The sequence below is a fragment of the Scyliorhinus canicula genome, chromosome 8, assembly GCF_902713615.1.
Source record: "Scyliorhinus canicula chromosome 8, sScyCan1.1, whole genome shotgun sequence".
Lineage (NCBI taxonomy): Eukaryota > Metazoa > Chordata > Chondrichthyes > Carcharhiniformes > Scyliorhinidae > Scyliorhinus > Scyliorhinus canicula.
Genome location: NC_052153.1, coordinates 131,473,228 through 131,500,442, shown reverse-complemented (window position 1 = coordinate 131,500,442; position 27,215 = coordinate 131,473,228). Strand labels below are relative to the sequence as shown.

At 50.8% G+C, this 27,215-nt stretch overlaps 1 protein-coding gene across 4 annotated transcripts in view; it reads right to left on the bottom strand.

The window, feature by feature from the left end:
- The window catches only part of kiaa0825 (KIAA0825 ortholog), a 593,054-nt gene that overhangs the window by 439,395 nt on the left and 126,444 nt on the right, over window positions 1–27,215 (bottom strand). For all 4 annotated transcript variants that reach the window (XM_038805261.1, XM_038805263.1, XM_038805262.1 and 1 more), the window contains exons 6-7: window positions 24,005–24,096; window positions 18,929–19,147 (exon numbers count right to left, since the gene is read on the bottom strand). In XM_038805261.1, the coding sequence (XP_038661189.1) occupies window positions 18,929–19,147; window positions 24,005–24,096 (311 nt within the window). The remainder of the gene's footprint in view (window positions 1–18,928; window positions 19,148–24,004; window positions 24,097–27,215) is intronic.

The window sequence follows — 27,215 nt, the reverse complement described above, 5'->3', positions numbered from 1 at the left end:
ATGAGACAACACCGCTCGATGTACGCTATCAAGAGAGGCTAAGTAAAGTTGTAATGCATCAGCAATCCTAACGATGTTTGTTGTTTTTTTACTTGGGCAAAAGCTTCCTCCTGAGGCACCCTCCACGCCCATTCTTGGTGTTTTTCCAGAAGGGTCTGTGGACGGGAGAGTATGGTCGCTAGGCCAGGGATGATTTTTGCCTAATAGTTTACAAGATCTAGGAATGACCTCAACTCTGTCACGATTTCCAGCGGAGGCTTGTCGAATAGCTCGCACATTCTCCTCTACGGGTGCAGTCAATCTTGGTCCACGCGATACCCCAAATAAATGACCTCTTTTGGGGTGGAACACACACTGCTCCATCGAGGCGGATGCGTGCCTCAGAAAACTGGCAGAGGACTTCACCCAGGTTGCGCTGAAGCTCCCTTTCCGTCGCTCTGGTGACCAAGACGTGGTCCAAGTAGACTGCGGGGGTCCTCTTAGGATCTTCTCCATCAAATGCTGAAAGATTGCACAGACCAACGGCACTCCAAATGACAGTCGCGAGAATACATAGAGGCTTCTGTTGCTATTATTAGTCACATAGTACCTAGAATCGGGGTCCAGCTCCAGCTGGAGACATGGATGGTGTGGTGGTGTGGTATGATTAGCATAGCTGCCTGCCATTGGTGCAGAACACCGGCTTACCATTGGCCCTGGTCGGTCGTGTGCCTCTCGACCGGTTGGTTGAGACCAGTCATGCGACGGCTCCCCGATTGGTCGAGAGGCTGAGTTAACCCCGCCTCCCCCAGTACTCCCGGCGGTCGTCCTTCTACTGTAATCGACCGCAGGGCTTAACCTCTAGTATATTAAAGCCATGCTTTTGTTCAGCAACTCGTCTCGCGTTCAACTGACAGAACATCAATCTAATATACTAGAAATTTGAAGATGGCGCTCCGGATCAAGCCCGACTGCCTCCGCATCAGCCCGCAAACTCCGAACGCATCGGCAATCTTCAAGCATTGGCTGGCGTGTTTCGATAGCTATCTGGCGACCGCAAGCAGCCCCCCCCACCATGGCACAGAAACTTCATATTCTCCATTCCAGCATTGGCATGGCGGCCTACGCGATGATAGAGGAAGAAAAGGAATACGACGTGGCCATGGATAAGCTAAAAGGACAATTTCTTAAGCCCGTAAACCGAGTGTACGCCCGACATCTGCTGGCTGCCAGACAACAGTTCCCCGGTGAGTCCTTAGATGATTTTTACCGGGCCCTCGCTGTCCTGGGGAAGAATTGCGCCTGCCTCGAAGTTTCAGCCACTGAGCACATGGAACTTTTAATCAGAGATGCTTACGTGGCTGGGATGCAGTCCGCCGCAACCCGCCAGCGGCTGCTGGAAAAAGACGACCTCAGCCTAACTGAAGCACGGACTCTCTCTACCTCCCTGGAGGTCGCCGACTTAAACGCCCGCGCCTATGTCCCCAGCCGCGCTGCAGTGCCCTGGGCCTCCTGGCACGCTTCCCCACTGCTATCCGCTGTTCCCGACCCCCCTCAGGCCTGCGCCGCGGGACGCCCCGACAAGTCCGTGGGACCCCTGTGCCTATTTCTGTGGGCTTGCCAAACACCCCCGCCCTCGCTGCCCGGCCCGCTCCGCCCTTTGTAAGAGCTGCGGGAAGAAGGGCCATTTTTCGACGGTCTGCCAGGCCAAATCGGTCGCTGCTGTGCCGCGCAGCTACCGGGGATCTCCTTCTCCGGGCACTTCCGGGCCCTTCCAGCGCACCGTGTCAATCTCCCCCCCCCCCCCCCCCCCCCCCCGGGCCCCTGCATCCGGCCTGCGCGCCTCTCTGCCCCCGATCTCAGCCGCTCCGATCGGCCCGCCGGCACCGCTAACCCCGCCCCCACCAACCACGAGGGTCCTGCGGGCGCCGCCATCTTGGGCCCCGGATGCCACGTGTGGGTCCTGGAAGCCGCCATCTTGGGGCCCCGGCTCCACGTGCGGGTCCTGGGTGCCGCCATCTTGGGGCCCGACCCCACGTGCGGATCCTGGGCGACGCCATCTTGGGGCCCCGACTCCACGGAGCGGGTCCTGGGCGCCGCCATCCTGGACTGGCACACAAGGTCCTGCCAGCACCTACTCGGCCGACGACGACGACTATGGATCTTCTCCACGGCTCGCGGCCATTCAGCTCGACCAGTCACGTCCACGCACGCTCGCCACGACGACAACGCAAATCCACCTCAATGGGCACGAGACGGACTGCCTGCTGGACTCCGGGAGCACGGAAAACTTTGTACACCCTGACACGGTAAGATGCTGTGCACTCCCTGTCCACCCTGTAAAACATAAAATCGGGTTAGCCTCAGGTTCGCACTCCGTCCGCATCACCAGGTGCTGCATCGCGGACCCCACGGTCCAGGGGAAGGTTTTTAAAAATTATAAACTCCTTATCCTCCCCGACCTTTGCGCACCGGCACTGCTAGGACTGGACTTCCAGTGCAACCTGCAGAACTTGACCTTCCAATTCGGTGGCCCTATACCCCCTCACTGTCTGCAGCCTCGCGTCCCTCAAAGTAGACCCCCCTCCTTGTTTGCTAATCTCACCCTCGGTTGCAAACCCGTCGCGACCCGGAGCAGACGGTACAGCGTCCAGGACCGGACCTTCATCAGGTCCAAGGTCCATAGGTTGCTGAAGGAAGGGGTCATCGAGGCCAGCAACAGTCCCTGGCGAGCCCAAGTGCTGGTGGTCCGGACTGGGGAGAAAAACCGGATGGTCAGACCATCAACCGGCTTACGCAACTGGACGCGTATCCTCTCCCCCGTATTTCCACCATGGTAAACGAGATTGCGAAATACAAAGTCTTCAACACGGTGTACCTCAAGTCCGCTTATCACCAGCTCCCCATCCGCGCGAGAGACCGCACGTACACCGCGTTCAAGGCAGATGGGCGCCTCTACCACTTCAACAGGGTTCCAGCACAGTTTAGCACAGGGCTAAATCGCTGGCTTTGAAAGCAGACCAAGCAGGCCAGCAGCACGGTTCGATTCCCGTAACAGCCTCCCCAAATAGGCACCGGAATGTGGCGACTAGGGGCTTTTCACAGTAACTTCATTCGAAACCTACTCGTGACAATAAGCGATTTTCATTTCATTCGGTGTCACAAATGGGGTCTCGGTCTTCCAACGGTAGATGGACCGAATGGTCGACAAGTACGGATTACGGGCTACCTTCTCGTATCTCGATAATGTCACCATCCGCGGCCACGACCAGCAGGACCATGACACCAACCTCCGAAAATTCCTCTAAACCGCAAAACTCCTTAACCTAACTTACAATAAGGATAAGTGCGTGTTTAGCACCGACCGTCTAGCCATCCTCGGCTACGTAGTGCGTAACGGAGTCATAGGCCCCGACCCCGAACGCATGCGCCTCCTGATGGACCTCCCTTTCCCCAGTACCCTCAAATCCCTCATACGCTGCCTGGGTTTCTTCGCTTACTACGCCCAATGGGTTCCCAATTACGCCGACAAGGCCCGTCCCCTCATTCAGTCTACGACATTCCCGCCGTTGACAGAGGCCTGCCAGGCCTTTAGCCGCATCAAAGCGGACATCGCAAAGGCCACGATGCGAGTCATCGACGAGTCACTCCTCTTCCAGGTCGAGAGCGACGCATCAGAAGTAGCTCTGGCGGCCGCCCTGAACCAAGCGGGCAGACCCGTGGCCTTCTTCTCCAGAACAATCCAGGCTTCCGAACTCCGCCACTCCTCAGTGGAAAAGGAAGCCCAGGCCATAGTCGAAGCTGTGCGACATTGGAGGCACTATTTGGCCGGCAGAAAGTTTACCCTCTTCACAGACCAACGGACAGTAGCCTTCATGTTCGATAATGCACAGAGGGGCAAGATTAAGAACGACAAGATCTTGCGGTGGCGGATCGAGTTGTCCACGGACAACTACGATATCTTGTATCGTCCTGGGAAGCTCAATGAGCCTCCTGATGCCCTGTCCCACGGTACCTGTGCCAGCGCGCAGATAGACCGCCTCCGCTCCCTCCACGCGGAGCTCTGCCATCCAGGGGTGACCCGTTTCTATCATTTCATAAAGACCCGCAACCTGCCCTACTCCATCGAGGAAGTCAGGACAGTAACCCGTGACTGCCACATCTGCGCAGAGTGCAAACCGCACTTCTACCGCCCCGAGCGCGCGCATCTGATTAAAGCATCCCGCCCCTTCGAACGTCTCAGAATAGACTTCAAGGGGCCCCTTCCCTCTAGCAACCGCAACATTTACTTCCCGACGGTGATCGATGAATACTCCCGCTTCCCCTTCGCCATTCCCTGCCCCGACATGACCACATCGACCGTCATTAAGGCCCTCCTCTCCATTTTCTCCCTGTTCGGCTACCCAGGGTCCATACATAGCGATCGGGGGTCCTCATTTATGAGCGACGAGCTGCGTCAATTCCTGCTCAGCAGGGGCATTGCCTCTAGCAGGACGACCAGCTATAACCCCCGGGGTAACGGACAGGTCGAGCGGGAGAATGGCACCATCTGGAAGACCATCCTACCGGTCCAGAGATCTCCCTATTTCCCGATGGCAAGAGGTTATCCCCCATGCACTACATTCCATCCGCTCCCTCCTCTGTACAACAACTAATCAAACACCTCATGAACGTCTTCTTGTTTTCCCCAGGAAGTCGTCCTCCGGATCCCCTCTCCCGACGTGGCTGGCCGCCCCCGGACCCATCTTGCTCCGGAAGCATGTGCGGGTGCACAAGTCCGACCCGTTGGTGGAACAAGTCTAGTTACTCCACACTAACCCGCAGTATGCGTACGTGGAGTACCCCGACGGTCGGCAGGACACGGTCTCCCTCCGGGACCTGGCACCCGCCGGTGTGCGGCCTACAGACCCCCCCCGCCCCTTTTCCCCCAGCGCCCCACCCAGGCCACCCCTTCCTCATCCATGGCGTCTCCACCACCAGCCCGGGGTACAGGGACAGTTCAAGGACCACCGCTCCCGGAGTCCAGGACATCAGCTGAACCACCACCATCGGCTGAACCAACGTCACCAACTCCCCTGCGGCGGTCTGCCAGGACGTCACAGGAAACGAAAAGGCTGATCGAGTCCATTTAACTTTAACACCACCATGGACCTTGTATGGACACTATGTATGGTTGCTAAATGTCTGGGCCAGTGGGAAGCCAAGGATACATTTCTTTTTCTCCTCACTACTCATACCACCAGTTCTCCCCCCCCCCCCACCCCCAGCTCTCGTTGAGACCCCCCCCGCAGCTCTCGTTGAGACCCCCACCCCGGCTTCTTTCTCCGCAAGGGGTGAATGTGGTGGTATGATTAGCATAGCTGCCTGCCATTGGTGCAGAACACCGTCTTACCATTGGCCCTGATCGGTCATGTACCTCTTGACCAGTTGGTTGAGACCAGTCATGTGACGACTCCCCGATTGGTTGAGAAGCTGAGTTAACCCCGCCTCCAGGGTGGAGTATAAATACCCAGTACTCTCGGCGGTCGTCCTTCTACTGTAATCGACCGCAGGGCTTAACATCTAGTATATTAAAGCCATACTTTTGTTCAGCAACTCGTCTCGCATTCAATTGATGGTACATCAGATGGCTCATATCGATCTTAGAAAAAGAATGACCTCCGGCAAGTCTGCGTACAGATCTTCTACCAGTGGCATCGGGTATCGGTCCAGGCAGAAAACCTTGTCGATTGTCAGTCCATCCGCAGGTGTTGTAGCCAGTTGCGGCCCAATATACTCAGCCCTTCACTGTGATCAATGGCAGGCTAACTGCCTACTGCCCTTATGTCACCAGGGTCATTGCCGTATCTGCTATGGCAATTGGCTCCTCTATATAGGTGTAACTCTTGCATCGTTGTCCTGCAGGCTCAATCGCTATACCTGGTCCTAATCGACTTCCGGTGGCAGACATGGAGTAAAGAGGTCGCACATTTGGTAGCTCCTGCCAATTTTTGTCCCTTTCCTCCCGTTTTTTTTCAGAATTTCACTTGATAAATCAGTGGAGAGTGAGACAGTGAGGAGAAAACCCCCACCAGTGTATGGAGCAGTGGACTAGAAGTGGCCTTGTAAGGAGACATAGTCAAGCAAGGAAGACGCGTGCAGAGCCGGCATCGCAGGAAAGCATGGTGGACTCACAGGATCCTGGTGCGGTGACGCAGTGGTCAATGGTATAGCTGGTAAAGTTCTTTGAGGAGAGCTTCGCCAAGCTAAAGAAAGATACGCTGGATCCGATTAAAGCATCGATCGATCGGGTGGAACAGTGTCTAAAAACTCCGGACAGGCGATTCAGAAGGTGGAGGAAAAGGTGTCTAAGCAAGAGGACCATTTAACCGCTTTGGAGATAGAGGTGGGGCTAATGAAGGACCACCAGAAAAGGTTGCAGAAGTTGGAGGACTTGGAGAACAGGACCTGAGGATTGTCAGCCTCCCTGAGGGCAGCGAGGGTTCAGACGCGAGGGGATATGTGGCAAGTATGCCGGAAAAGTTGATGGGAGACAGGGCGTTTACGCGGCCCTTGGAAGTGGCCAGAGCGCATAGAGCTCTTGCAAGGAAGCCTCGCGCGAATGAACTGCCAAGGGTGATGGTGGTGCGAATGCACCGGTTCCTGGACAGATTTTGCTGTGGGCCAAGTAGGTACGGAGCTACTTGTAGGATAAGTATGAGTTGCGTATCTACCAGCACCTGGGCGCGGAACTGGCCAGAAGGCGAGCCGGATTTAACAGAGAAAAATCGTCCCTCTTCAAGAAGGGGGTGAAGTTCGGGATGTTGTATCCAGTGCATCGTTAGGTCACGTTTGAGGGCCAGGAACTTTGAATCACCGGATGAAGTTATGAACTTTATCAAGGACAAAAGGCTAGCAAGGGACTAAGGTCACTGAATCCTGAGGGAAGGCATTGCGGTGACAACTTGGTTAAAATTACTTTGGCGTTGTTTTGAATAAGCAATGCTCTCTGTAACAACGGGTTATTTTTGTTTGCCCCTTCCTTTTTTCTTCGGTTTTCGTTGTGATAAGATGTTTGAGCAGCTGGTCAGAAATGTAAGTTAACTCTGTTCCATTTGAAGTTGGGTAGAGAGATGTTTTTCTACTGTGTGTTTACTGGGGACTGTGATGCTTTGAATATGTATGGCCAAGCCCGGGGGGGGGGGGGAGAGAACAATGGGAAGATAGGATGTCTGGTGCCATGGGCGGGAGCTCCCAGCTGGCTAGGTTCGCTAGCTCATGAAATCACAGTGGGGGGTGAGCAGATTATAAGTTTGATAGGGGCGGGTTGGGTTTCTGGTGCTGTTATGAGAGGGGGGGGGGGGGGGGCCTGCTCTGCTGACAGGGGAGGAACTGTTGCTGGGGGACAAAAGGGAGGTGAGGACGGCGGAGGCCCGAGGGCGAGCCCGGGGAGGCGAGAGACGCAAGCTGACGGCAGGCCTAAGAAGGGCGACGGCTAATCGGCGGAGGAGGGAGGGGCCGGGGTTTCCGACTCATATAACTCGCAATAAAAGTCCTCAAACACCTCATTCACCCCCACTATGTCTAGGACCGCATTCCCACCTCTGTCCTTTACTCTCCCTATCTACCTGGCCGCCTCCCTTTTCCTCAGCTGGTATACTCGCATTCTACTGGCCTTTTATCCATACTCATACACCGCTCCCCTTGCCTTCCTCAGTTGTTCCACCGCCTTCCCTGTAGATAACAACCCAAACTCCACCTGTAACCTCCGCCGCTCCTACAGTCGCCCCGCGTCCGGGGCTTCCGAATAACTCCTATCCACCTGGAGTGTCTCCCCAACCAACCTATCCCTCTCTGCTCGTGCCACCTTTTCTCTATGGGCCCGTATCGAAATTAACACCCCTCTAATCACTGCCTTCAGAGCTTCCCACACCGTTGCTGCCGAGACTTCCCCCGTATCATTTTTTCCAAATAATTCAGGATTAGCTCACCCGCCCACACACCCCCACATCTACTAATAGTCCCATATCCAGCCTCCATGATGGGCGCTGCCCTCTCTCCATACTAACCCGTAGATCCACTCAATGTGGGCATGATCCGACAACGCGATTGCCGAGTACTTGGTATCCACCACTCCCGGCAGCAGAGCCCTGCTCAGGATAAAAAAGTCATCCGAGAATATGCTTTGTGGACATGGGAGAAAAAAGAAAACTCCTTCATTCTTAGCCGTCCAAACCTCCATGGGTCTACTCCCCCACCTGCTCCATAAACATCTTTAATTCCTTCGCTATGGCTGGCACCCTCCATGTCCTCGATTTTGACCGGTCCAATCCTGGATCAATGACGGTGTTGAAATCTCCTCCCATGATCAGATTATGTGACTCTAGGTCCGGGATCTTACCTGACACCCGCCTCATGATTTCCACATCATCCCAGTTTTGAGCATATACATTCACGAGTACCACCCGCATCCCCTCAAGCTTCCACTGATAACGGCACCTCTGCCGTTCTCGCCGGCCCGGTACTCCACAAACCCGGTGGTAGTGGCGGCTCTGAAAGTCTGGGGACAGTGGAGGAAATATAGGAGAGCGGAGGGAGCATCGGTCTGGACCCCGATTTACAACAACCATCGGTTTGTGCCGGGAAGGCTGGATGGAGGGTTTCGGAGATGGCAGAGAGTAGGAATTGAGAGGATGGGAGACATATTTATAGATGGGAGCTTACTTAGCTTGAAGGATTTAGAGGAGAAATTTGAACTGCCAGCAGGGAATGGGTTTAGATATCTGAAGGTATGGGATTTTCTGAGAAGGCAGGTTCCGACCATGATCATAATGAATAGCGGAGCAGCTCGAAGGGCCGAATGGCCTCATGCCCCCTTTTGTCTATGTTCCTATGTATATCCTGCAAAATTATTAGTTATGTTCCTATGTATATCCTGCAAAAGGATTAGTTAATGACCTCACAGTAAAGGCACCCCTAGGTAGCAGTGACCACGATATGATTGAATTTTACAGTCATTTTAAGAGAGACAAGTAGTTCTAAAACTGGCATTTTAAACTTAAATAAGAGAAACTATGTGAGCGTGAAAGTTAAGCTAGACTTCCGGTGGCAACCATGGAGTGAGTGGTCGCTTATTTGGTAACTCCTGCTTGTGGTGGACCTTTAGGACTTTTTCCCCCAATTTACGGTGGAATTGATCAACAAAACAGGAGACTGGTGAAGTAAAGGACAACGATTCCCCATCAGTGTATGGATTCGTGGACCAGAAGTGGTTTGAAAAGGAGAGAACGTTGGTTGAAGACAGGAGTAGAGTTGAGAGCACAGGAGAATATGGCAGAAGATCAGGGACCGAAACTGCCGGCCCAATGGTCAACAGAGCAACTGGTGGCCTTTCTCCAGGAGAAATTTGCTGAGCAAAGAAAGGAATACCTGGATCCGATGAAGACGGGGATTGACCGTGTGGAACAGAGACTTGACGCCCAGGGCCAGGAGATCCAGAAGGTGGAAGAGGTGGTTGCTGAGCACGATGAGCAGTTAGCCGCGATGGCGGTGAAGATGGGGCTGATGAAGGCCCACCAGAAGACGCTACAAGAGAAAGTGGAGGATTTGGAGAACAGATCGCGCAGGCAGAACCTGAGGATTGTTGGCCTGCCGGAGAGCAGCGAGGGATAGGACGCAGGTGCATATGTGGCGCATATGTTCGAGAAGCTGCTGGGGGAAGGTGCGTTTGCTCAACCCTTGGAGGTGGAGAGGGCGCACAGAGCACTTATGAGGAAGCCACTGAGGAATGAGCCTTCCAAGTGTGATGATGGTTCGAATGCACCGATTCCTGGACAAGGACCAGATCTTGAGGTGGGCCAGGCAGACGAGGAGCTGCATATGGTAAGGCAATGAGCTGCGTATTTATCAGGACTTGGGTGCGGAGCTGGCCAAAAGGAGGACGGGTTTCAACAAGGTGAAATCAGCCCTCTTTAAGATGGGGTGAAGTTCGGCATTCTGTACCCAGCGCGTTTGTGGGTCACTTATGAGGGCCAGGAACTTTACTTTGGATCACCAGATGAGGCGATGAACTTTGTTAAGGGCAGGGGGCGGGCAGATTATGGAGGACATTAAACTTGGGGATGAGTAATTGTGTTCTTGATCTGCCGCTAGATTTTTCTCTTTTCTTCTGGTTTTGTATGTATTGTTTTGCACTAGGTTTTGGGCTGTTGCTCAGTTTTGTATGCGGGTTAACTTTGTTCTTGGGCAGCACAGTGGTGTAGTGGTTAGCACAGCTGTCCCACAGCGCCGAGGTCCCAGATTCGATCCCGCCTCTGGGTCACTGTCCGTGTGGTTTGAACATTCTCCCGGTGTTTGCGTGGGTTTCGCCCCCACAACCCAAAGATGTGCAGGGTAGGTGGACTGGTCACGCTAAATTGCCCCTTAATTGGAAAAAATGAATTAGATACTCCAAATTTAAAAAAAAACTTCATTCTTAATGGGGGATGGTGGGTGGAATTTTCTTCTTGTGTTTGTTGGGGATTGTGAGGTTTTGCACATGAATGTTCGAGTGGGGGAGGAGGAAGGTCAATGGGGGGGTAGAATGCTTGCCGCCATGGGCGGGTGCTACCAAGTTAGCTGGGTGGGCTAGCTCATGGAAGCGCAGTGGGGGGCGAGCAGGTGATGAAGTTTGTTGAGGGGGGTTGGGATTGTTATTTTGTTATGGGGTGGTGGGGGGAGGGGGGGTCTATTGACCTGCTGAGAGGGGAAGAGACTGGCGCTTGGGGGCAAAATGGAGGTCGATGACGGTGGGCGCCCGAGGGCAGTCCTGAGGAGGCGCGCGACGCGGGGTGGAGGCGCGGGACGCGGGTGGAGGCTGGCCCAAGAATAGTTATGGTTGATCGGGGGTGGGCCTGCCCCCAACCAGGAAGGCAGATATGAAAGGGTTGAATGGGCCGATCAAGAGGGCTTGAGTATTCGCGCACGTGAAGAGTTTGAAGGCGGACATGGTAATGCTACAGGAGACACACCTGAGGGTGGCAGATCAGACTAGGCTGAGGAAGGGGTGGGGTTGGGCAGGTATTCCATTTGGGGCTAGACTCTAAAACTAGGGGTGTAGCGATTTTGATCAATAAACGGGTGTCATTTGAGGTAGGGAGCAGAGTGGTGTTCTTGGGGGGTAGGTATGTTACGGTGAGTGGGAAGCTGGAGGGGATGTTGGTGGTATTAGTGAATATCTATGCACTAAACTGGGACGAACGGAGTTCATGAGGCGGGTGCTGGGGAAGATCTCAGGCTGGACTCATATAGGCTGAAGGACAGGGAGGGTGCCAGCTGCAGCAAAGGAGCTAAAGGGGTTTATGGAACAGATGGAGGGTGCAGATTGTGGAGGTTCAGACGACAAAGAACAAAGGCGTTTTCTTTTTTTTACCCACATGCACAAAGTGTATTCCCGTATCGATTTTTTCGCTTTGGACAGGGCTTTGCTGGCGGGGGTGGTAGATGCTGAGTATTCGGCGATTGTTGTGTCAGACCATGCCCCACACTGGGTGGATTTAAGGGTGAGCAAGGAGGGGGGCCAGCACCCGCAATGGAGGACTGTTAGCGGATGAGGTGTGTGTGCGGGTGAGGGAGGCTATCCAGAGTTATGTGGAGATAAATGACATAGGGGAGGTTTCGACAGCAACGGTATTGGAGGCACTGAAGGCCTCCTTAGGGGGGAGCTGATTTCAATACTGGCTCATAGGGAGAAGGTGGAGCGGACAGAGATGGATAGGTTGGTTAGGGAGATTCTCCAGGTGGATAGAAGGTACTCGGAAGCCCCTGAGGCAGGGTTGTTGACAGAGCAGCACAAGCTACAGATGGAGTTTGGTTTCATATCCACAGAGAAGGCGATGGGGCAGTTGAGGTAGACGAGAGGGGCGGTGTATGAATATGGGGAGAAGGCCAGTAGGATATTAGCACACCAGCTCAGGAATGGGAGGCGGGCAGGTAGATAGGAAGAGTGAAGGATAGAGGGGGGAACACGATTTTGGACCAATGGGAGTGAAAGGGATGTTCAAGGAATTTTACAGTTGGCTGTATGAGCCGGAGTCCCTAGCTGGGTGATGGGGATGAGACAATTCTTGGAGGGTTTGAAGTTTCCGAAGGTGGAGGAAGGGTTGGTGGAGAGGATGGGACCCCCGATCGGGATTGTTGATGTAGTGGATAGATTGGAGGCCATGCAGTTGGACAAGGCCCCGGGCCGGACGGATATCCAGTGAAATTGTGTAAGAAGTTTTCTGGGGTGCTGTGTCGATTACTGGTGAGGGCATTTAATGAGGCTAGGGAGCGAGGTGTCCTTCCCCCAACAATGTCACAGGCTTTGTTCTCATTGATTCTGAAGCAGGAGAAGGGCTCATAACAATGCAGGCCATATAAACCAATCTCCCTACTGCAGACGCCAAATTGCAGGCAAAGATTTTGGCCTCGAGGATAGATGATTGCATTCTAGGGGTGATAGGGGAGGACCAGGCGGGATTTGTCAAAGGAAGGCAGTTAACGGCCAATGTTAGAAGACTCTTGAATGTCATCATGATGCCCTCTGAGGGGAGGGAGGTGGAGGTGGTGATCACTATGGACACGGAGAAGGCCTTTGACCGGGTGGAGTGGAAGTATTTGTGGGAGGTCCTGGGGCGGTTTGGGTTTGGGCAGGGCTTTGTAGACTGGGTCCAGTTGCTGTACCAGGCGAGTGTGCGGACGAACAGAGTGAACTCGGACTATTTTAGACTGAGCCTAGGGACGAGGCAGGGATGTCCACTCTCCCCAATGTTGTTTGCCTTGGCTATAGAGCCATTGGCGATGGCACTGGGAGCGTCAAAGGGATGGAGGGGGCTTGTCTGGGGGTGCGGGAGGCAGTGGAGCACAGGGTCTCGTTGTATACGGATGACCTACTCCTGGGGGAGGGAATGGGAGCGATTATGCGGATCTTAGGGGAATTTGGCCGGTTTTCGGGGTATAAATTGAGCATGGGTAAAAGTGAGGTTTTTGTGATCCAGGCAAAGGGGATAGGGGAGGAGGCTGGGGGAGCTGCCGTTTAAAGTGGTGGGAGGGAGTTTTTGATACTTGGGAATTCAGGTGGCACGAGAATGGGAACAGTTACATAAATTAAATCTTTGCCCGGTTAGTTGAGAAATGAAGGAGGACTTTCGGAGGTGGGACATGCTCCCGCTGTCACTGGCGGGGAGGGTAAAGACCGTAAAGGTGACGGTTCTCCCGAGATTTTTGTTTATTTTCAAGTGTTTTCCTATTTTTATACCAAACACCCTTTTTAAGCGGGTTGATACGGTAATCTCTCGTTTGGGCGGGTAAATCCCCCGCAAGTAAGGAAAGTGCCGTTGGAGTGGAGCAAAGAGGCGGGTGGCGCAGGGTTCGCCCTGCCGAACTTTGGGAATTACTACTGGGCGGCAAATATAGCCATGATCATGAAGTGGGTCGTGGGGTGGGGGTTGGGTCGGTATGGGAGCGGGTGGAGGCCGCATCATGTAGGGGCACAAGCTTAGGGGAACTGGTAACGGCATCTCTGCCGTTCTCGCCGGCTTGATATTCCACAATCCCGGTGGTGGTGGCGGCTCTGAGAGTTTGGGGGCAGTGGTGGATGCATATGGGAGTGGAGGAGCCATCGGTGTGGGTTCCAATTTGTGGCAATCACCGGTTTGTCCCGGGGAGGATGGAGGGGGGGGTTACGAAGGGGGCAAAGAGCAGGGGATTGGGCAGCACGGTGGCGCAGTGGTTAGCAATGCTGCCTCACGGCGCCGAGGTCCCAGGTTCGATTCCGGCTCTGGGTCACTGTTCGTGGAGTTTGCACATTCTCCCCATGTTTGCGTGGGTTTCACCCCTACAACCCAAAAGATGTGCAGGGTAGGTTAATTGGCCATGTTAAATTGCCCCTTAATTGGAAAAAAGAATTGGGTACTCTAAATTTATAAAAACAAAAAGAGCAGGGGATTGAGAGGCTGGGAGATCTGTTTATCAATGGGAGCTTTCCATCAGGGGCTGGTTTAGCACAGTGGACTAAACAACTGGCTTGTAGTGCAGAACAATGCTAGCAGCGCGGGTTCAATTCCCGTACCGGCCTCCCCGAACAGTCACCGGAATGTGGTAACTCGGGGATTTTCACAGTAACATCATTGAAGCCTACTTGAGACAATATTTCCTTGTTTGGAAGATTTGGAGGAGGTGTGTGAATTGCCGAGTGGAATGGGTTTCGCTATCTGCAGATGAGAGACTTTGTACGAAGGCAGGTTTAGACCTTTCCGCTTCTACTGCCACAGGGATACAGGATAAGTTAGTTTCAAAAAGGAGGTGGGGAAGGGGAAGGTCTCGGAAATTTATGAAGAGCTCATGGAGTGGGAGGGAACCCAGATAGGGGAGGCAAAGCGCAAGTGCGAAGATGAGTTGGGTAAGGAGCTAGAGGCAGGTCTGTGGGAGAATGCTTGGAGTAGAGTTAACGCGTCCTCATCATATGTCAGGCTCAGCCTGATACAATTCAAGGTGGTTCACCGGGCACACTTGAGCAGGTTGTTTTGAGCAGGACAGGTGTGTGAGGTGTGCAGGAGGACCCGCAAATCATGTCCACATGTTTTGGGCATGTCCAAAGCTTAAGGGATTCTGGCAAGGATTTGCTGATGTCATGTCCACGGTGCTAAAAACGAGGGTGGTGTCGAGTCCAGAGGTGGCGACCTTTGGAGTGCCAGAAGACCCGAGAGTCCGGGGGGGGGGGGGGGGGGGGGGGGGGGGGGGGGCGCTGACATTTTGGCCTTTGCCTCCTTGGTAGCCCGGAGACAGATCTTAATAGCGTGGAGGAACTTGGAGCCCCCAAAATGGATTAGTGACATGGCTGGATTTCTCAGACTTGAGAAAATTAAGTTCACCCTGAGAGGATCAGTCTCAGGGTTTGTCCGGAGGTGGCAGCCGTTTATGGACTTCTTCGGAGAAAGTTAGGGAGTGAGGGGGGTAGGGGGGAGCTAGTTTAGTTTAGGCAGGGATCAGCCTCCTCTACCAGACACCCCCCATGCCCCTCCACAAGCACCACTGTAATAGGACTCTTTTCTCACCCCCCTTGCCCAAGGGCTCCATCAATAGCAGGTCCCCCACAGGGACCCCTGTAATAGGGAGACCCCCTCCAAAGGGGCCTCTATAATAGGGGTCAGTCACAGGGAGCCCCTACCTAAAGGAACCCCCACCACTCACCGTCCCTCCAAAAAGGGACCCTTGTCTGGAAACTGGAGAGCAGTCCAGACATGGGCAATGGGAAGCATTATAGCTATAATACTCAACTTCAGCTCCACGTGTCCATTCCTCAAAGAAGATCAGCCAATCCTGTGTCTGATTCCCACAGATCCATTCATTGCAAGCCATTCATAGCTTTCCAGTAGTGGTCTGTGATGGACAGCTTGTAAAAATCATCTGCAGCTTTGATCCATTCATATCCTTTTCGGTTTCTGTGGCCTAAGCAGTGAAACCCTAATGGTTGTAAACATTGACCACGTCAAAGAGAGGTAAGTGCAGTGAACCCTTGGAATACACTTCATGCTTGGAATGCACTTACGTCCATTTTCTGGGGGGTGGGGAGTCTGTGAAGGCAAGGGTGTAGCCACCTGGGGTGGCCACATCCCAATTCCAAAATGGATACTCGCAAAGAGTGCAGGGAAAAATGGACAGCACTAGAAAAACAAGCAGGAGCAAGGTTTCCTGTGGATTGGAACTTGCAGAACCCAGACAGAACTGAAACTACAAGCCATTAGCATAGTAATGAGCTATCTCCGGGGACAAAAAGAAATATTGAAACAATCAGTACCAGGACAGATTTCCCGGCCCCAGTGGAGGCTAAAACAAAGGCAGGCCAACGGTTACCTAGAGCCCGCCCAACGATCAGGGAATGACCCCGTTATTGGAGAGAATCGATACAAACGATTGGGACATGGTCCAATTAATTGGGACCAAGTCCAAGGTCCGCCCAGAAGGGCGCAAAACCCTGGGGGCTATAAAACAGAGTCCCCAAGGTCAGTTCGCTCTTACTCTTACTCGTCTTCGTCACCTTCACCTTGGCATTTGGCTCTCAGCGACGAGAGGCCGCCAAGCACCAGCCAAGTAAGACTAAGGTCAACGCACGCTACGAGATAGACGCTCCTAGCTACTATTCTATACCAGTTCGAAGCCAGCAGTATCAGAACCGGACAACGGCCATTGTTCCTCTGACTGAGTGGGCCCCTCCGAAGCTAAGTATAGGCTTTTAGTAGTAGTTGTAGTTTAGCGAGTAGAGTTTATGCATGAGTAATAATTGACTGTATATGTAAATAAATGTGCATTGATTTCAAACTTACTAACTGGTGTATCGAGTCATTGATCAGTATTCGGTATTGAACCTTGTGGTGGTATCAGAAAGATACCTGGCGACTCTTGAGCAAAGGTAATTATAACAGAGCAAATTAAGGGAAAGCATAACGAGCAACCTGGGGTTCCTGTGAGGGGTCCTCCCCAATTGCAGGGGTCCCCGGGGTTTCCCATTACAGGGGTCGGGGGAGGAGGGGGCTAGTTGGGTTACCCCCGTACTTGAAGGTAGAGAGGGCACTGCTAAGCCAGCAGGGGCACTGCCAGGGTGCCAGTGCAAAGGTGCTTGGGCGCCAGTATCAATGGTCAAGGCCCGGGAGTGACCATGTCCATGAAAGAAGGGTGGAAGGGGAATATGCAGGGCAGGTAAGATGCCTCCAGGAGGTTTGGAGGGGATGACGGTTGGAGGTCTTGGAAGGAGAGGGCCTGAAGAGGGCCCCCCCCCCAAGGGACCCTATAGCTGTTGTGCCCATGTGTGTGGTGGGTGACATTGCTTATTGGTGGAGGGGTGTGTGCCCATGTGTGTGGTGGGTGACCCACAAGCTCACTTAGAGATTGGGGCACACTTTCAAAATGACAGCCCAATCTCGAACTTCAGCTCCCAGTGATGAAAGAAATTCCAAGTGTGGGGCTAAGCCGGTAGGAAACTCTTCAGAGCCTGAAAAAGTGACTTAAGTGTTGTTAGATAGGGGTGGGGAACTCCCAGCAAAACCCACCACAAATGACTTTAGAAACTTTTCCGTTAAATCGCGCCCGCAGTTATGGTCTCCTTATTTAAGGAAGGATGTAAATATTTTGGACACGGTTCAGAGGATGTTTTTATTCTTCCATGGGATGTGGTGAAGATGGAGCCACGTGAAGGCCAGACTGGATAAAGATGGCAGACGTCCTTCGCCAAAGGACATTCGTGAACCAGATGGGTTTTTATGATAATTGACAATGGTTTCATGTTCATCATTAGACTTTTAATTCAATATTTTTTTACTGAAATCAAATTCCACAAACTGCCATTGTGGGATTTGAAACTGGGTCCCCAGAGCATGACCTTCAGTTTATGGATTAGTAGTCCAGTGACAATATCAGTGTGCCACTGCCTTCCCTCCCTGGTTTACTAGATTGATACCCAGAATGAGTAAGTTGTCTTCTGAGGATAGGCTAGAGAGGCTGGGCTTACTCCTACTGTAGTTTCAAAGAGCGAGGGGTGACTTGATTGAAGTATACAAGATCCTGAACAGTCTTGACAAAGTGGATGTGGAAAAGATGTTTCGTCTTGTGGGCGAATTCAGAACTAGAGAGCACAGTTTTAAAATTAGGGGTCACCTTTTGAGGACAGAGATGAGAATTATTTTCTCCGAGAGTTGTGTGACTTTGCAGCTCTCTGCCTCAAAAGGTGGTGGAAGCTGGGGTCAATGAATGTTTGTAAGACAGAGGTACATAAATTCTTGTTAGGCAAGGAAGTCAAAGGTTATCAGGGTAGATGGAAAGTGAAATTCGAAACAGAAACAGATCAGCCATGATCTTATTAAATGGCAAAGCAGACTCGAGGGACCGAATGGTTTAACTTTTGCTTCGATTTCATATGTTCGAGGAAAAATTATTGAGGATTGTGTTAATGTTCCCTGTTAAAGGAAGTGGCTCCTTTATGCTGTGTATTAGTTGCAGATGTTCTGACAGCAGATGGCACAATTCATGTTTTGTGCTCACTTGGTGCCTCAGAGACAGTTTGCCATAGGGATTGTCACATGAGTATACATGGCTTGCCGATTTGGTTGATGCCATAATGATGAAGCTAGCTTATGTAGCTGTAGTGTTTCTGTTCCTTCTCACATGCCTTTTCTATTCTGTAACACTGATCATAAGTGGTGAATATGTACGTTGATTGTATTAAAAAGGATTAGGTCATTTTATGTTATGCAATGAGATTATGGATTAGAAGAATGCACTCACATGGATACAGCATAATGCTGTGTGAAGTTGATATCTCCTGACTAATGCAATTTGAAAGACAATTGGATTTAGATAGATAAAGTGCTAGATAAAAAATTAAATATAAAATTAGGGGCGCAAGGTGGCACAGTGGTTAGCACTGCTGCCTCACAGTGCCAGAGACCCGGGTTCGATTCTGACCTCGGGTGACTGTGTGGAGTTTACACATTCTCCCCGTTTCTGCGTGGGTTTCCTCTGAGTGCTCCAGTTTCCTCCCACAGTCCAAAGATGTGCAGGTTAGATAGATTGGCCATGCCAAAATGCCCCTTAGGATGGGATTGCAGGAATAGGGCCGATGTGGGGTGGTCTTTTGAAGGGTTGGTGCAGACACGAGGGGCTGAATGGCTTCCATCTGTACTGTAGGGGTTCTATGATAAATATTCTGGAAGTATTCTTGGTTTTCCCAAGGATCATGTTGAGAAACGGACTAAAATTCTTGAAGAGCAGACTTCATGATCGGCATATATAAAAGGGCCAAGATGGTGTTTTGACTTTTGTGTATTGTTACATTCTTCTTGAAAAAGTAGCTATTCAAATACTTGAATACAATGGCTGGTATGTAAGCTGTTTGTGACTTGCTATTGTACCTCACACCTTTTACTAGTATGCCAATATTCTGTTGTGCTGATATTACCTTTGCGACCTTTTTTGGTTGCTCTTCTTCCATATACAGATCCCATGTAGTTTTCACCGGGTGAGTACACGTTGCCAAGCTTTTTGTTGATACGTACTGGTTTGTTTCTCGTTGAAGACATCCTGAACATGTATCTTCAATTACCATTTTCACACAATCGGCTATAGAAGATGCTAGGCCCTTAAAAGCATTTCTCCAGTCACATTCTAGAGATACTGGCTACAACGTAAATAAGTAATAGAGTCACAATTAAAGACGAGAAAGCAAAATTTATAGAATAGCATCATAGAATCATACAGCACAGAAAAGGCCTTTCAGCTCATCGCGACTGCGCTGGTCAAAAACATCCACCGAACCATTCTAATCCCATTTTCCAGCACTTGGTCCATAGCCTTGCATGCCCTGGGATCGCAAGTGCACACCTAAATACTTCTTAAATGTTATGACGGTCTCTGCCTCCATCACCCTTTCAGGCGGTGAATTCCAACCTCCCACCACCCTCTGGGTAAAAAAAGCTTTTCCTCACATCCCCTCTGAACCTTCTGCCCCTGATCTTAAATATATGCCCCGTGGTCATTGACGCCTCCACCAAGGGAAAATGTTTCTTCCAGTCTACTCCTAGACTAGCCAATGTGGTACCATTATTCAAGAAGGGAGGAAGAAACAGACCAGGAAATTACAGGCCAATCAGTTTAACCTCAGTGGTGGGGTAATTATTGGAAGCAATTTTGAGAATTCTGCATTTGGAGAGGCAGGAATTAACCAAGAACAGTCAACATGGTTTTGTTAAGGGGAGGTCATGTTTGACCACCTTAATTTAGTTTCTCGAAGAGGTGGCCAGATATGTGGATAAGGGAAATGCGTTTGACATAGTCTACTTGGACTTCAGCAAAGCTTTTGATAAGGTCCCGCATGGTAGCGGATAGCGAAGGTAAGAGCTCATGGGATCCAAAGAAATCTGGCAAATTTAAAAGAAAAATTAGTGAGCTACACTGTTGCAATAAATCGGAAATTAATTTTCGGTGGCGGCATGTTGGGTGGCTCCTGCTCAAGGCTTCATTTTTGTTTTAAAGAGTTTAATACCCATCCCAGTTGGCAATTGAGCACAGGAAGGCATAAGGAAGGAGGGGGAATCCAATAAACCAAAAGAAAGCCGCCGTGAAGAAGGGAGTGAGTGAAGGTACACCATCGAGCGAAAGGGTTAGCTTGGGAGCTGGAAAGATGGTGGAGACTGGGACGCTGGTTGGGGCTGCACTGCTTAGGGCAGATAAGATGACTGAGGTGATGGCTTTGGAACTGGAGAAACAGTTTGCAAAGCACATGGAGGTGATGAGGAAGGAAATGACGGCGAAACTGAAGATGCTGGTGGAGGAGGCAATTTCCCCTGTGAAGGTGGCTGTGTCGAAGGCATCGGCTAAGGTGTGGGAGCAAGGTAAGAAAATGAAGGGAATGGATGAAGCCATGTCGCAGCACAGCGATCAGCTCAGCTCAATGAGTGAGGAACTGCAGAGGGTGGTCGAGGCCAACAAAGGCCTGCGAGCTAAATTGGAGGATCTGAAAAATAGATCGAGGCGGCAAAACATGAGGATTGTTGGACCGCCCGAAGGGGTGGAAGGTCCCGAGGCCGATGGAGTACTTTGCCAAGATGTTGGCGGAGTTGGTGGGGAATGGAGAAGATCTCTCCCGGTACGAACTGGACCGGGCTCATCGGTCGTTGGGGCCTAAACCAAAGACGAATGAGCCGCCAAGAGCAGTGATTGCTTGCTTCCACAGGTACCATGTGAAGCAGAAGGTCCCGAATTGGGCGAAGCAGAAACAGGAGGTGCAGTGGGCTGGAGCTGGTATATGTATATACCAGGACTTAATTGTGGAGTTAGCGAGGAGGCGGGTGGCCTTCGGCCAAGTGAAGACGGCACTGTATAACAGTGGGGTGCAGTTTGGTGTCGTGTACTCAGCGAAGTTGAGGGTGACCTACAATTCCAGAGACATTTATTTCGAGACAGTGGAAGCGGCGCAGGCATTTCTGAACGTGGAAGGATTGGGGCAGGAGTGAGGACTGCGACTGGGTACTGATTTTGGACCGAGGAGAGGGGAGATGATAGAGTGTATATAGTTCTATTGAGTCTCAAATGAGTCTCCTGTAACATAACCACATTGGTCGTTAAACATTTTAGGTGTGCAAACACGCTCGACCTCTTCACTGGCCCCCCCAACCCCCTCCCGTTCCACGGAACTAACCTAATTGAGGGTCTTTCTCTCCCCACCCCCGCGCCACCCCTCCTATCCACCATCATCATAACTCCGGGCCCTGCTGTTATTATATGGGTTAAATGGGGTACAGTTGTTTTCGGTGAGGCAAGAGTGTTTCTTTTCTGTAGCAACGGTTTTTCTGGGTCTGTATGTTTGTACTGAATTTGTCTGTTTGAAGGGGATTTGTATTTTCTTCTTGTTATCCTGGAACCGGGCGGGGGCTCCAGGTCCCCACACTAGCAAGCTTAAGTCGGCTAGTGAACGGGGGTGGGGCGGGGGCCTGTGGACATTGGAGCCTGGTGAACAGGTTTCAATGGGCATAGGAGGTGTGAAAAACAGGGGGATATTTACTGGGTGAGGTGCTTTCGGGAGGAAGTGGCTGAGGGGATTCTGGGAGCCGGGGGGAGGGGTGGTGGTTTGATGGCAAAAATAGAATAGGGCGCGCCAGGCCCAGTGGACAGGGCCCGGAGTTATGATGATGGTGGATAGGAGGGGTGGCGCGGGGGTGAGGAGAGAAATACCCCCAATTAGGTTAGTTCCGTGGAATGGGAGGGGGTTGGGGGGGCCAGTGAAGTTGTCGAGGGTGTTTGCACACCTAAAATGTTTAACGACCAACGTGGTTATGTTACAGGAGACTCATTTGAGGGTGAAGGATTAGGTGAGGCTCAGGAAGGGCTGGATAAGCCAAGTGTTTCATTTGGGGTTTGACAGTACGGCCCGGGGAGGGGGGACAGTGCTTTTGGTCAGTAACAGAGTGCGATGCCAGATGGAGAAGGTGGTGGCGGACCAGGGGGGTAGATATGTGATAGTAACGGGGGCATTGGAGGGAAGTTTGGTGACATTGGCAAGTGTGTCTGGCCCTAACTTGGATGATGTAGGGTTCGTGATGAAAGTGTTTGGGCCCATTCTGGGTTTGGATTTGCATGAGCTAATAGTGTGTGGGGATTAGAACTTTGTGCAGGAGCGAAGGCTGGAGAGGTCACGGCCGTGCTCGCTGGCCCAGTTGGGTGGGTTGGGGGGGGGGGGGGGGGGGGGGAGGCACTAACTGGGCTTATGAGGGAAATGGGAGGTGCTGCCACAAACATTGGAGCAGGCCTCAATCTCCTTGTTGCTGGAGAAAGATAAGGACCCGACGGAGTGTGGATCGTACAGGCCTATATCACTACTGAATGTGGATGCGAAGATATTAGCAAAGGTACTGGCAGCTAGGTTGGAGGGGTACCTCCCGAAAGTGATACGGTAGGACCAGATGGGGTTCGTGAAAGGGAGGCAGCTATTCTCAAATATTAGGAGGGTGCTAAGTGTAGTCATGATGCTGGCTGAGGGGAAGGAGACAGAGGTGGGGTGGCACTGGATGCGGAAACAGCATTTGATCGAGTAGTGCCAGGGTATTTGACTGCGGTTCTTGAGAGGTTTGGGATCGAGCCGAAATTCATGGAGTGGGTACGGCTATTATATAAGGACCAAGGGCGAGTGCACACACAGACAATATGAGTTTGAGGTACTTTGCTCTGCACCAGGGGACCAGGCAGGGGTGCCCTATGTCCCCTCTGTTATTTGCATTAGCAATTGAGCCTTTGGCCATCGTGCTGAGTACGGGGATTGGGGGGGGGGGGGGGGGGGGGGGGGGGGGGGTCTGTCTGTTGTGCGGATGATCTATTATTGTATGTATCAGAACCCAGTTCTTCGATGGGGGATACATTTGGGACCTCTTCAGAGTATAAATTAAACCTGGAAAAAAGTGAGCATTTTGTGGTGTCCCTGCCGAGGTGTGGGGCAGCTGTGGGAAGGAGGGAGGGAGGTTTTCAAGGTCACTTCGAGGTTAGTACACATGAGCTTGGAGCCAGAGCCCCTAGAAGTCATTTTCAGGGTATTAGACTGGCCCGGGCTGCAGGCAGGTGAAGGAGATGTTTTAGCCTTCGCATCACTGATTGCCCGGAGGCGATCCCTGCTGGGGTGGAGGTCAGCTTCTCTACCCTGTGCCTTGGCGGGGTGATCTACTGGAATTTCTGACTCTTGAGGTGAAGTTTGCACATTCAAGAATTGGTCGCCATCGAACATTGGGGGGGGGGGGGGGGGGGGGGTTAGGGGTCATTGTTAGTTTTGAGTACTTTGTTGGCGGGATGATTGTTAATTTTCTTTTATTTTTTACTTGGAATGTATGGGTGATGGTTGGATTTGTATTTGGAAGGGAAGGACGCTGTTTGGGGGATTGGTATTGTGTTTGTTATTGTTGCCCTAGGTCCCCCAAAATTCTTTTATAATATTCCACTGTGAACCTGTCCGGTCTGGGGCCTTCCCTGCCTGCATTGCTCCCTTATCCTCCAACACCTCCACCAATCCAATGGGAGCTCCCAGCCCCACCACCAGATCCTCCTGCAACATAAGGAACTCGAGCCCATCCAAGAAATGCCTCATTCCCTCCACTCCAGCCGGGGATTCTGAATCATATAGTCTTTTATAAAAGTCCCCGAACACCCCATTCACCTCCACCGGGTCCAATACCATATTCCCCCTCCTATCCTTCACTTTTCCGATCTCCCTCGCATCTCCTGCTTCCTCAATTAATGTTTCAGCATCCAACTCGCCTGTTCTCCGTATTTATCGACGCCCCCTCGAGCCCTCCTCAACTGGGTGGATGCCATAAATAATGGCATGTTATTTAAGAACACACTTTCTGCCACCATTCTTTTAAGACTGTAATTTGTAAAACGTGAGACTGAAAACTGTTGGTTGCTTTCAGGCTGAAAGCTTCAAGATTTTAAGAATAAATAAATTAGAATAATCATTGGCATTAAACATGAATGAATACAAAGCTTAGATTACCTCGGTCACATGTAGTAACTGTTCAGCTTGGATATGAGCTCTGTTCATCTCTGACGGCACATCATTGTTTGGTAGAGTTTTCTTCAGAACTCCTAACAGAGAAAATACCATTGCACTGGTGTAAATATTGCCAAGCGACAGGTCATGGATCTTATACAATCATGATAAACGACAAATAATATTTATTTCAGTCAAGAAAGAGAAGTATTTCGCTTTTGAGTTGAAACATTATCTAATGTTTCTCTCTTGAACAAGGACTGACATCTTGGGTGCAAGATTGCAGTCAAAATTGTCCAAGGTTTCTGAAGTCATAGAATTCCTACAGTGCAGGAGGAGGCCAATTGGCTCATCGAGTCTGCACCGACCTTTCGAATAAGCACTCTGCCCATTTAAGAGCGTCTACCCGTCCTATCCCTGTAATCCCATAACCTAACCTGCACATCTAACTTGTGGGAGGAAACCGGAGCATCCAGAGCAAACCCACGCAGAGACGGAGAGAATGTATAAAGTCCACACAGTCACCCAAGGAAGGGATGGAACTTGCGTCCCTGGCGTTGTGAAGCAGCAGTGCTAACCACTGTGCCACCGTGCCATCCTTGTCAAAATTTGACAGTTCTGCTCAAGTTTTTTGCTCAAATCTATATGCATATTATAACATCTACATTGAACCATCTCCATCAGGCAGTATTTTAGAACTTAATTTTTATTTGCATAAAAATATTTCTTGATATATTTAAGTGGCAACCTGATACAATTTATTAATACAGGTGAAAATAAGTTTCTCAGAAAAAACAAGAATTCATTATCAGTGCCTATTCCACCATTTCTGTGTAACTTGATTTTAAATAAATGAAAGCATCTAACAAAACCTAGAGAATCATTTTCTAGTTTTGATGACATACAATAGTCAGTTTATTGCAAATTAACCATTCTACAATTATGCAGGGGTTCTGTGAAATGACATCTGGAATTCTGTGTGCAGTGTTTTGGTCTCCATATTTAAGAAAGAATGCACTTGCATTCGAGACAGCAGAGATTTACTAGATGGTTCCTGGGTCGAGAGGGTAGACCTATGATGACATGCTGCGTAAATTGGCTTATATTCTCTAGAGTTTTGAAAAATGTTAGGTGATCTCATTGGAACATACAAGATTCTGGTAAACACAGGAAAGGGTTGTCCCACTAAAGGACAGGGGAGGGAATCTATGTGTGGAGCCAGAGGAAATGGGCGAGGTACTAAATGAATACTTTGCATCAGTATTCACCAAAGAGAAGGAATTGGTGGATGTCGAGTCTGGAGGAGGGTGTGTCGATAGCCTGGGTCACATTGAGATCCAAAAAGACGAGGTGTTGGGCGTCTTGAAAAATATTAAGGAGGATAAGTTCCCAGGGCCTGATGGGATCTACTCAAGAATACTGAAGGAGGCAAGAGAGGAAATTACTGAGGCTTTGACAGAGATCTTTGGATTGTCACTGTCTTCAGGTAATGTCCCGGAGGACTGGAGAATAGCCATTGTTGTTCCTTTGTTTAAGAAGGGGAGCAAGGATAATCCAGGGAACTACAGACCGGTGAGCCTTACGTCAGTGGTAGGGAAATTACTGGAGAGAATTCTTCGAGACAGGATCTACTCCCATTTGGAATCAAGGGGTCGTATTAGCGAGAGGCAGCACGGTTTTGTGAAGGGGAGGTCGTGTCTCACTAACTTGATACAGTTTTTCGAGGAGGTCACAAAGATGATTGATGCAGGTAGGGCAGTGGATGTTGTCTATATGGACTTCAGTAAGGCCTTTGACAAGGTCCCTCATGGCAGACTAGTACAAAAGGTGAAGTCACACCGGATCAGAGGTGAGCTGGCAAGACGGATACAGAACTGGCTAGGTCAGGCTAGTTCATAGAAGGCAGAGAGTAGCAATGGAAGGGTGCTTTTCTGATTGGTGAGCTGTGACGAGTGGTGTTCCGCAGGGACCAGTGCTGGGGCCTTTGCTGTTCGTAGTATATAAAAATGATTTGGAGGAAAATGTAACTGGTCTGATTAGTAAGTTTGCGGTCGACACAAAGGTTGGTGGAATTGCGGATAGCGATGAGGACTGTCAGAGGATACAGCAGGATTTAGATTGTTTGGAAACTTAGACCGCGAGATGGCAGATGGAGTGTAATCTGGACAAATGTGAGGTAATGCATTTTTGGAAGGTCTAATACAGGTAGGGAATATACAGTGAATGGTAGAACCCTCAAGAGTATTTACAGTCAGAGAGATCTTGGTGTACAGGTCCACAGGTCACCGAAAGGGGCAACGCAGGTGAAGAAGGTAGTCAAGAAGGCATATGGCATGCTTGCCTTCATTGGCCGGGGCATTGAGTATAAAATTGGCAAGTCATGTTGCAGCTGTATAGACCCTTAGTTAGGCCACACTTGGAGTATAGTGTTCCATTCTGGTCGCCACACTACCAGCAGGATGTGGAGGCTTGAGAGGGTGAAGAAGAGATTTACCAGGATGTTGCCTGGTATGGAGGGCATTAGCTATGAGGAGAGGTTGAATAATCTTGGTTTGTTCTCACTGGAACGAAGGAGGTTGAGGGGCGTCCTGATAGAGGTCTACAAAATTATGAGGGGCATAAATAATAGATAGTCAGAGACTTTTTCCCAGGGTAGAGGGGTCAATTACTAGGGGGCATAGGTTTAAGGTGCAAGGGGCAAGGTTTAGAGATGTACGAGACAAGTTTTTTTTTACACAGAGGGTAGTGGCTGCCTGGAACTCGCTGCCAGAGGAGGTGGTGGAAGCAGGGAAGATAGTGATGTTTAAGGAGCATCTTGACAAATACATGAATAGGATGGGAATGGAGGGATACGGACCCTGGAAGTGTAGACAATTTTAGTTTAGACGGGCAGCATGGTTGGCGCAGGCTTGGAGGGCCGAAGGGGCTGTTCCTGTGCTGTAATTTTCTTTGTTCTTTGTTATTTCCACTGGTCGGGGAATCTAAAGCATGGGGGTACAGGCTCATGATAAGGAGCTAATCATTTAGCAAGAAATTATTTCACTCAAGGGTTGTGAATCTTTAGAATTCTTTACCCCAGGGGGTTGTGGATGCTCCATTTAAGGCTAGGATAAACGTACTTTTAGTCTGTTAGAAATCAAGGGATATGAGTGACAGGTAAGAAAGTGGAATTGAAGCCTGAGATCAGCTATGATCGTAATGAACGGAGGAGCAG